The sequence below is a fragment of the Sinocyclocheilus rhinocerous genome, unplaced genomic scaffold, assembly GCF_001515625.1.
Source record: "Sinocyclocheilus rhinocerous isolate Xijiao unplaced genomic scaffold, SAMN03320098_v1.1 scaffold805, whole genome shotgun sequence".
NCBI lineage: Eukaryota > Metazoa > Chordata > Actinopteri > Cypriniformes > Cyprinidae > Sinocyclocheilus > Sinocyclocheilus rhinocerous.
This window is the reverse complement of record NW_015646430.1, coordinates 537,543-548,306: the sequence shown is the minus strand read 5'-3', so window position 1 is coordinate 548,306 and position 10,764 is coordinate 537,543. Positions and strand designations below refer to the sequence as shown.

At 35.4% G+C, this 10,764-nt stretch overlaps 1 protein-coding gene across 1 annotated transcript in view; it reads left to right on the top strand.

The window, feature by feature from the left end:
- The window catches only part of kcnk10b (potassium channel, subfamily K, member 10b), a 19,388-nt gene extending 14,419 nt beyond the window's left edge, over positions 1-4,969 (top strand). Inside the window, exons 4-7 of the mRNA XM_016511894.1 lie at positions 1,962-2,122; positions 2,226-2,418; positions 3,267-3,409; positions 4,211-4,969. Coding sequence (XP_016367380.1) covers positions 1,962-2,122; positions 2,226-2,418; positions 3,267-3,409; positions 4,211-4,849 — 1,136 coding nt within the window. The 3' untranslated portion in view covers positions 4,850-4,969. The remainder of the gene's footprint in view (positions 1-1,961; positions 2,123-2,225; positions 2,419-3,266; positions 3,410-4,210) is intronic.
- The last annotated feature ends 5,795 nt before the right edge of the window (positions 4,970-10,764 follow it).

Sequence of the window (10,764 nt, the reverse complement as noted above, 5' to 3'; positions counted from 1 at the left end):
ATTTCAAATGTTTCAAATGTCAACATTGTCTACCAGAAAGAGCTTACCCTACCTTTAATAGTAAAATTTGCTGATTTACTTGATTTACTTTGACTTTAAATGGAAAAATTTGCAGCAAATGTTGTTTTACGTTGACTTTAAGTGGTAAATGCTATTTTGTGTTGACTTTTAATAGTAAAATTTGCAGCAAATGCTGTTTAACATTGACTTTAAATGGTAAATGCTGATTTACTTTGACTTTAAATGGCAAATTTTGCGACAAATGTTGTTTTACGTTGACTTCAAATGTTAAATGCTGTTTTGTGTTGACTTTTAATAGTAAAATTTGCAGCAAATGTTGTTTTACTTTGACTTTAAATGGTAAATGTTGTTTTACTTTGACTTTAAATGGTAAATGCTTATTTACTTTGACTTTAAATGGCAGAATTTGCAGCAAATGCTGTTTTACGTTGATTTAAATGGTAAAATTTGTTGCAAAAGCTTTCACGTTGACTTTAAATGGTAAATGCTCTTTTGTGTTGACTTTTAATAGTAAAATTTGCAGCAAATGCTGTTTTACTTTGACTTTAAATGGCAAAATTTGCAGCAAAAGCTGTTTCACGTTGACTTTAAATGGTAAATGCTGTTTTGTGTTGACTTTTAATAGTAAAATTTGCAGCAAATGCTGTTTTACTTTGACTTTAAATGGCAAAATTTGCAGCAAAAGCTGTTTCACGTTGACTTTAAATGGTAAATGCTGTTTTGTGTTGACTTTTAATAGTAAAATTTGCAGCAAATGCTGTTTTACTTTGACTTTAAATGGCAAAATTTGCAGCAAAAGCTGTTTCACGTTGACTTTAAATGGTAAATGCTGTTTTGTGTTGACTTTTAATAGTAAAATTTGCAGCAAATGCTGTTTTACTTTGACTTTAAATGGCAAAATTTGCAGCAAAAGCTGTTTCACGTTGACTTTAAATGGCAAAATATGCAGCAAAAGCTGTTTCACATTGACTTTAAATGGTAAATGCTGTTTTGTGTTGACTTTTAATAGTAAAATTTGCAGCAAATGCTGTTTTACGTTGACTTTAAATGGTAAATGCTGTTTTGTGTTGACTTTTAATAGTAAAATTTGCAGCAAATGCTGTGTTACTTTGACTTTAAATGGCAAAATTTGCAGCAAAAGCTGTTTCACGTTCACTTTAAATGGCAAAATATGCAGCAAAAGCTATTTCACGTTGACTTTAAATGGTAAATGCTGTTTTGTGTTGACTTTTAATAGTAAAATTTGCAGCAAATGCTGTTTTACTTTGACTTTAAATGGCAAAATTTGCAGCGAAAGCTTTCACGTTGACTTTAAATGGCAAAATATGCAGCAAAAGCTGTTTCACGTTGACTTTAAATGGTAAATGCTGTTTTGTGTTGACTTTTAATAGTAAAATTAGTTGCAAAAGCTGTTTCACGTTGACTTTAAATGGTAAATGCTGTTTTGTGTTGACTTTTAATAGTAAAATTAGCAGCAAATGCTGTTTTATGTTGATTTAAATGGTAAAATTAGTTGCAAAAGCTGTTTCACATTGACTTTAAATGGTAAACGCTGTTTTGTGTTGACTTTTAATAGTAAAATTAGCAGCAAATGCTGTTTTACGTTGACTTTTAATGGTAACATTTTTTGCTTACTTTAAACAATGCATTTTTTTCATGTTTTACTTTCAACAAGATTTGCACTGACCTTCATAAATGTAACTGCACAACACATGAGACTTTCAGCCCAGATCTCATCTCTCACTGAAACTGTTTAGTTTGTCGTTGTCTGAACTTCCCTTTTGTTCAACAATCTATAATTACTGCCATGTTCTCTCGCTGGAAGCCACCAATTGTCTCTCTCTGGATCTATGAATGTGGTTTTAATAGAGGGGGTCAACTACAGCGGTTTGTTTTATAACGATTAAATAACCTCTTGTCTTCTCCGCCTACATCTACAGGCTATGGAAACATCGCCCCCAGCACTGAGGGCGGCAAGATTTTCTGCATCCTTTATGCCATATTTGGCATCCCTCTGTTTGGCTTCCTCTTGGCCGGGATCGGTGATCAGCTAGGGACCATGTTTATGAAGAGCATTCTGAAGGTGGAGAAAGTTTTCAGGGTGAGTCGACTTGTTTTGGAATATTCTACTGAGGATAGTTAATTAATTTCTGGTTATATAAATACTTCAGTTCACCTGAGATTTTTTCTGCCTCCCTTTATAGCAAAAACACAAGCAAATCAGTCAGACCAAAATCCGCGTCACCTCCACCATACTCTTCATCATCGCTGGCTGCATCATTTTTGTCACCATCCCAGCAGTGATTTTCAAACACATCGAGGGATGGAGTACTTTAGAAGCCATTTACTTCGTTGTCATTACTCTCACAACCGTCGGCATTGGAGATTATGTAGCAGGTAGGAGCACCGATGAGAGCATTTTACATCATTTTGCCTAGTACAGTCAAGAGTTGCTTAATTTTTATAGCAAATGCTGTTTTATGTTGACTTTAAATGGTCAATTTTGTCTGTAAATTTTGTACAGTCAAGAGTTGCTTAATTTTTAAAGCAAATGCTATTTTACGTTGACTTTAAGTAGTAAAGTTTACTGTTTTACATTGACTTCAAATGGTAAATTTGCTGCAAATGCTGTTTTATGTTGACTTTAAAGTGTTAAATGCTATTTTACATTGAATTTAAATGGAAAATGCTGTTTTAAGTTGACTTTAAAGTAGTAAATGCAGATTTATCTTGAATTTAAATGGTAAAATTTGCTGCAAATGCTGTTTTATGTTGACTTTAAATGGTAAATGCTGTTTTACATAGGATTTTTAATGGTAAAATTTGCTGCAAATGCTGCTTTACATTGACTTTAAATGGTAAATTCTGTTTTAAATTGGTTTTAAATGGTAAAATTTGCTGCAAATGCTGTTTTATGTTGACTTTAAAGTAGTATATGCTGTTTTATATTGGTTTTAAATGGTAAAATTAGCTTCAAATGCTGTTTTATGTCAAATTTAAATGGTAAAATTGGTTGAAAATACCGCTTTACCGCTTTTGGATAAAGGCATCTACATAAATGAATAAAAGTAAATGTCATTTTTACCTGACAGCTTCTCAAAATACTTTTCCTGGCAATTTTGTCTTTTGACCATGTTCAGACCTTGTTTTGACCTTTTGGAATGGAATTGAACGGAATGCTTTGGACACTCCATTCCAATGGAATATTTGGTGAAGAGTATTAAAACAGTTTCATTATTTTATAGGAGGAGATCGAAAAATAGAATACATGAAATGGTACAAGCCTCTGGTCTGGTTCTGGATTTTGGTGGGTCTGGCGTATTTCGCAGCGGTCCTGAGCATGATTGGAGACTGGCTCAGAGTTCTGTCCAAGAAAACAAAAGAAGAGGTATGATATGTCAAACATGATCTCCAATATACAATACAGCATTATTTTACTGCATCAGAGCCCTATTTACTTTGTTCTACACATTCCTGGTCTTTCCTTCTCAGCTGATGATAACTAGGGTGTGTAGACTATTGGTTAATGCTAACCAGTAGGCAAGTAGCCATTGATTTGGCTGCTGTTGGTAATGTAGCCTTTCTTGTCAATAGTTTTTAATACACTCATTTAATGCTGGTTAGTGCAATAAAGGTCATGGCAATAATATCAAATAATGATAGATCTGATAAAGAAGTGTCACCACTGGGATACTTGAAGATGCTGTGAAGGGTGAACTTGACCTGCAACTTCCATTCAGATCCGACTCCATTCTGATGTGAAGCACACTTTACACCATCTTTATCATGATAATATCAAGCCAGGTTGCTGTTAAAAGAAAACATTTCACTGTGAAATACATCATATTATGAAAAATAGATAATAAATGGTAAAATGCTGTTTATAAATGCTGTTATACGTTGACTTTAATTGGTAAAATTTTTTTATAAATTCTGTTACGTTGACTGTAAATGTTAAAATAAGTTGCAAATGCACTTTTACGTTGGCTTTAAATGATAAAATTAGTTGCAAATTCTGTTTTACCTTCACTTTAAATGATAAAATTAACAATTAGCAATCTCAAGCAATGTTTTACATTGGATTTAAGTAGTAAAATTAGCAGTAAATTATATTGTATGTCGGCTTTATATGGTAACATTTAACGTTAAGCACAGTACTGAATTGTTTTTAAATGTCCCGCTCACACAGGTCGGAGAGTTTAAGGCCCATGCAGCAGAATGGAAAGCAAACGTCCGGGCAGAGTTCCGCGAGACACGGCGGCGCCTCAGCGGTGAGATCCACGACAAACTTCAGCGGACGGCCACCATCCGCAGCATGGAGCGCAGACGTCTGGGTCTGGAGCAGCGGGCGCATTCGCTAGACATACTGTCGCCTGAAAAGCGGGCCGTCTTCGCTAGTCTGGACGCTGGGCGCTTTAAAACCTCCTCGCAAGAGAGCATCGACACTAAACTGAACAACCTGCAACTGAAGGCCGAGCGCGGCGAACAGCAGGCGTCCTCCGAGGAAAACATCTTTAACCGCTTCGGCTCGCTCACCAAACTGGCCAAACGCAACAGGAGCAAAGATCTCCGCAGGAACATCCCGGAGGATGCCAGCAGGCTGGGCGACGTTCTCAGCAGTAACAGCAGCAACGTCACACTGGGAGAAGAGAGAAGAGAGGACGAGGAGGAGATGGAGGAAGAGGAAGAAGCAATGGAGACCAACACTGGCTTCACGTGTCTGCCTCACTATCCTGAGGAACCCAAACAGCAGAACGGTTTCGCACCGGCTCAGGCCAAAGAACAAGAGCGAAATAAAAGACTGGAGCAGAAAGAACATCAACCGTAGGCAGACAATGGCAGGGTGAAAATGTGCCTTTGTGTTTTGTAAGCTGCGGCTCGACTCGCTACGATCAACTGCAGTTGATTTTCACTGTGACAAATGACAAGTTGCCAAAAATATGAAAAGACAGAGAGCTCAAAGAATACAGACTGACATCACCTTAAACTGTAAATTCTGTTATTGTTTACTCGCCCTCATGTTGTTCCAAACCTGTATGAATTTCCTTCTTCAATGGAAAGCTCCAAAAAATGACAAAAAACATGTCACTGATGTCAAATTTGGTGCTATAATCCATTTTTCATTTGAATGAGATTGACAGCTGTGGTGGAGAGTAAGATTTCAGTGAATGACGACTTTTTTGGAACTTACTATTAATTATTTCACATTATTATTAATAATGCAATACATCTGCTTCAGTCAGAAATCATATTGTCCTTTTTTGCTCTGCAGAAAAAGAAACTCAAATGGGTTTAAAGCGACATGAGGTTGCGTAAATTGTTCTTTACAACTTGAGTACTGATTACTCATCATAGGACAGTCAAAGGCTTTTGCTCTTTTCAAAGGTGTGTCAGGGATCACCGAAAGCTGTACATCACGATGTCTTAGGAAAGAAAGACCTGCATAGATATCTACTGCTGCTCAGATGAATCTGTCATCTATGATGGCAAATCATGAGCGTCTATGAAACACTAACTTATTGAATTTGGTTGAAAAATTGAGATGTTCTCAATAACTTTTGATTGTGATGCCAGAGATTAAACAACAACGACTTAATATCTGTTCGTAAAATGCTGCGTTCACACAGAACTCAACATATCAAGCCCCCTTAAAATGACTGGAATCAAAGCCATATTGATGACATTAAATGAGAATGAAACCCAATTTACTCTAAGTATTAGAACATGATGAATAAATGGCATCTTTATGAGACATACAGTGACCCCAAAAAGTATCTAGACACTTCAATCACACATAAAATGTTGTGAATTTAATTGCATTAAACTAATAAAATATTACAGCAAGAGTCATTTACTGTAAATAAAGATGCAACCTTTACAAAACATCACACAAAAACTTTGTACCGTTTTAAATGATTATACTATAGATCTAGTGTTGAAAATGAAGAGTCAGTACTGATTAAGACAGAAAAGAAGAAAAGTGACATTAGTGAAAAAAATGTGAAATACATCACATGAAAAATAGTTTATAAATGGTCAAGTTACTTTAAATTATAAAATTAGTCGCAAATGATGTTTTACATTGATTTCAAGTGGTAAAATTAGATGCAAATCATGTTTACATTGACTTTAAATGGTAATTTTTTTAGCAATTCTGGTTTCTTTTGATTTTAAATGGTAAAATTAGTTGCAAACACAGTTTTACGTTGGCTTTAAATGGTAAAATTGGAAACAAATGATGTTTAACATTGACTTTAAATGGTAAAATGAGTTGCAAATGCTTTTTGCTGTTTTAGAGACACACATATATTTTCAAATACTTTTTGGGGTTGCTGTAAATCCACAATTATTCCATTATTGCCATAAAACAGTCTGATTTGTTAAGTTATCATCTGATGTCAGTTCGTATATCGGAATCATTTTTATGCCCACAGAACAATGTCTTCCACCGTAACTCAAAAATATGGAAAAAAGTGTGGATGCATAAATAAAACGTTGACCCTTTTGATCTACAATAGTGAATGCAAATGCATACACACACAAAATGTACATTTCAGCTTAGACAGCATGCAATAACGGTGTTGCTCATGTAATGCTGATGTAAACGTCACAGTGATGTGAGCTGGAGTGAACAACGTTCCCGTTACATCTCAAAGACATTACGGTAATCGTAGTCATGCTCTGTGTTGTCATGGTGATCACATCAATAAAACAATTCTAATTATTATTATCATCAGTGTTGAAAACAGTATTTATATGACAGAAGAACGCCATTTATTTGATATAAATATCCTTTGTAACATTATAAATGTCTTTACTGTAACATTTAATCTAATTTAATTAAAGTTTTTATTTTTTTTGCTTTTTTTTTTTTTTTTTTTTTTTTTTTACTGTTGGAAGGCACTTTCAAATAAATCATTTAGGGCTGGGAATGCCAAATATTGTCAGTGGTAAAGTAACAGAAAGAAAATGTACACAAAACATTGAGTTTGTTCCACTAGTACAACCTGCACTGCTGGAACATTTTCACAGCATTTACTGATCAAATCAATGCAGTGTGGCAAACAAGATTCATCAAACCTGTGAATACACAACCTCAAGTGTGAAGAAAGGGTGAGAGAGGCAGGAAATTAGGGTTTTTAGAGAACATTGATCATCTTCTGTGATCATCAGTTGCAACGCCTTTCTTCTCTGCATTTCAGTAAATTTGAGATGCATTGCTTAATTGAGGTCACGCATGTGTGGTTTTCTCATGCTTTATTGGAAAAATGAATCGTGTCAGCAGTATCGGGGAACAGCCATCAACAGTATAATGAAAGCAAAAGGTAAATGTGTTGAGGTAACCTTCACTTATCTCTGTCTGGAACTGATTAATAGTGATGGATGGTTCACATGCTTCTCTCTGTCATGGCTTCACCTTTAATCACGTCACGGTTGACTTTTCATTCAGTCATTTATGTTCTTGCTCAGGCGGTCAAGATGTTAAATATGGTGTCATATGGTGGGAATCTGTAATAATGCTCATGTTTGGAACATCGCAGCTGAGCATTTGAGCATTTATGGCATTGAGAGGTCAAATTCTACATAAAGAAGGTTGTAGGCTGGGCAGGACCATAAGACCCTGTTTATGCTCCTCGTTTGCTGGGTATATATATTTTATTAGAGCCGAGAGTCTGATATAATCCTTCTTCAGGAAACACACTCATGTGAAATGGATGTAAAAGTTTTGGAAAAATCAATGGGGAAATACTATTTATTCTAGCCACGGCTCTAACTGTCAAGTTTCCTCTACTGTGGTGGAACGAGGAGACACTGGATGATGTAATGCTGATGTAAACGTCACAGTGATGTGAGCTGGAGTGAACAACGTTCCCGTTACATCTCAAAGACATTACGGTAATCGTAGTCATGCTCTGTGTTGTCATGGTGATCACATCAATACTTGTGCAAACATTACATCAAATGTAGTGAGTGCCTTTGGGAAAATAAATCATGAAATGTGGCTTTGGCTTTGTAGCATTTACTAATGATCCAGATTCTGATTTTGGCGTGTTTCTTTCAAGTTGGAAAGTCAAGTTGGAAACGTATACAAAAATGCAAATAAAACCCATCAGTGAATCAAAGTTCCTACATTACATAACATGCATTGTATTTATGTGCGTATGTAGAGTTTGTTTCACGCCTTAACTTCTCATAAGAGGTTGTATTTGTTCAGATTGCCACATTAGTGTTTCATTATTTTGAGAGAGTTTTCACACTCTATAGCAGAGTTTCCCAACCAGGGGTTCACGCAACTGCGAGAAAACTGAAGTCAGGTTCAATTACATAAAATGTATAATTCAAATAAATGAATAAATAAAACAATCACAAAATTCAGACATACATTTTAAATGTATGCATTTGAATTGCATTTCAAATTTCATTTGGATCACACAGTTTTAACATAAACTAATAAACTTAATTTGATGCATATTTGCCACACTTAAAACACCTCATGCCATAGTTTATTAACTATTTGCATCTATTTGATTTTATTTAAATAATTCTGTTTTCAAAATATATTTAGTCAAAGTGTTTAGAATCAGCATGCATGATTTAATTATCTGTAAATCAAATGTATTGTTTGCATTCATTGAAGAAAAAAAGGATCAGCATGCATGAATCTGTTCATTGTGAAAAAAAGTACATGTATTCAGTTTAAAAATATGAACCTAAATATGACTAGCTGTGGAACAAGCAATATTCAGTTAGTTAAAATATATGAGATTGAAACAAATTGGTTTTATTGATGATAAATAATACAAACCTATTTAAAACACATCCAGTTTATTAGTACTATTACAGAAATCTGACCTGCATGTTTTATTTACTGTATGTATGACTGACAAATATGCATCACATTAAGTTTATTAGCTATGTTAAAACTCTGAGTTTTATATGCAATTTAAATTCATAAATCTTACATTTAGATCTAAACATTACTGACTCATTTTTGTTTAAGACCAAATAATGTCAAATCAAGCATAATTATTAGTAGTGCTCATACTTCTTCCAAAAAATTAGTATTAAACTCGGCTGTTAATTTGTGCTGCAAATAGGAATAACCCTTAAAATCATGCAAAAAGCCTCTTGTTGAAGTCAAGTGTGCTTGGACTTACGGTTTTCATATGGTGGACGATAAAACAGTTGAAAAAAAAATGCCACACTTGTCTTGATTGAAGAAGGGACATAAGGCATTTCTAGGGACCAAAATAAATGATCTCTTGAGGTTGGGCTCTTAAATTGGTCCAGAAAGCAACCTCCTAACAACTGCATAGCAATAAGCTTTCAGAACAACTTAGCAACTAATCAGCAACACTCAGGCAACCACAATAACATTAGCAGTGAGATTTGCATGGGCCATTAGTCAAAAAATGAGGTTAAAAATCACTTCAAATTATAGTAAAAATGATTGGTGTTTTTTTTAACAGTTGGGGGCACTTGCAAATATATCATTTAGGGTTGGGAATGTCAAATGTTGTCAGTGGTAAAGTTACAGATGGAAAATTACATGGAATATTGAGTTTGTTCCACTAGTACAACCTGCACGGCTGGAACATTTTCACAGCATTTACCGATCAAATTAATGCAGTGTGGCAAACAAGATGCATCAAACCTGTGAACAGCCTCAAGTGAGAAGAAAAGGTGAGAGAGGCAGGAAATTAGTATTTTTAGGGAACACTGATCATCTTCTGTGATCATCAGGTGAGACGCATTTCTGCACCAACAAAGATGGTGATATATGATGTTTGCTTCTCTGCATTTCAGTAAATTCGAGATGCATTCAACACCGAGTTGCTTGCTTGAGGTCATGCATGTGTGGTTTTCTCATGCTTTATTGGAAAAATGAATCATGTCAGCAGTATCGGGGAACAGTCATCAACTGTATAATGAAAGCAGAAGGTAAAGGTGTCCAAGGTTGAAGTAACCTCCACTTATCTCTGTCTGTAACTGATTAATAGTGATGGATGGTTCACACGTGTCTCTCTGTCACGGCATCACCTTTAATCATGTCACGGTTGACTTTTCATTCAGTCATTTATGTTCTTGCTCAGGCAGTCAGGATGTTAAATATGGTGTCATATACAGGACAGCTTTGGCCTCATATGGTGGTAATAAGTAATAATGCTCACGTTTGGAGCATTGAGGTCAAGTTGTACATACAAGTCCCTCTTTATCTTCATCATTTGCTGGATATCGTTGGTAGATCATACTAATCTGACAGGAAATCCTGATGTATTCTATGCAAGAACATGAATGCAAATGTTTCCAACTACACAAGCTCAATTTTACACCTCATTGCATTTAAAAAAAAGTGGTGGAACGAGGAGACACTGGATGAGAGAAACACCTGGGATCAATAAACATAATTGGAACAGGAAACAGGAAGGACCAAATAAGGGCATAATAATACAAGAGGGAAAACAAGGAACACATGGGAAGGAAAACACCACAACGAGAACACAAGTCTGACACTAACCAAATTTAAAGGGAAAATACTTGGGGTGAGGTCTTCTGACAAAGGTAGATGGATTATTTTATCGCTTAAACAGGACAACTCAAACTTTAGTATTTGTAATGTTTATGGTTGTAATAACCTCTGAATTGAAAGAAACACGCGCAAGGAACTGAGGCAAGTGCCGCCGTTTCAGGAGGTTCTGCAGCCTGCGCTGACACCTCTGAAGAGACTGCAGCAGATACCAT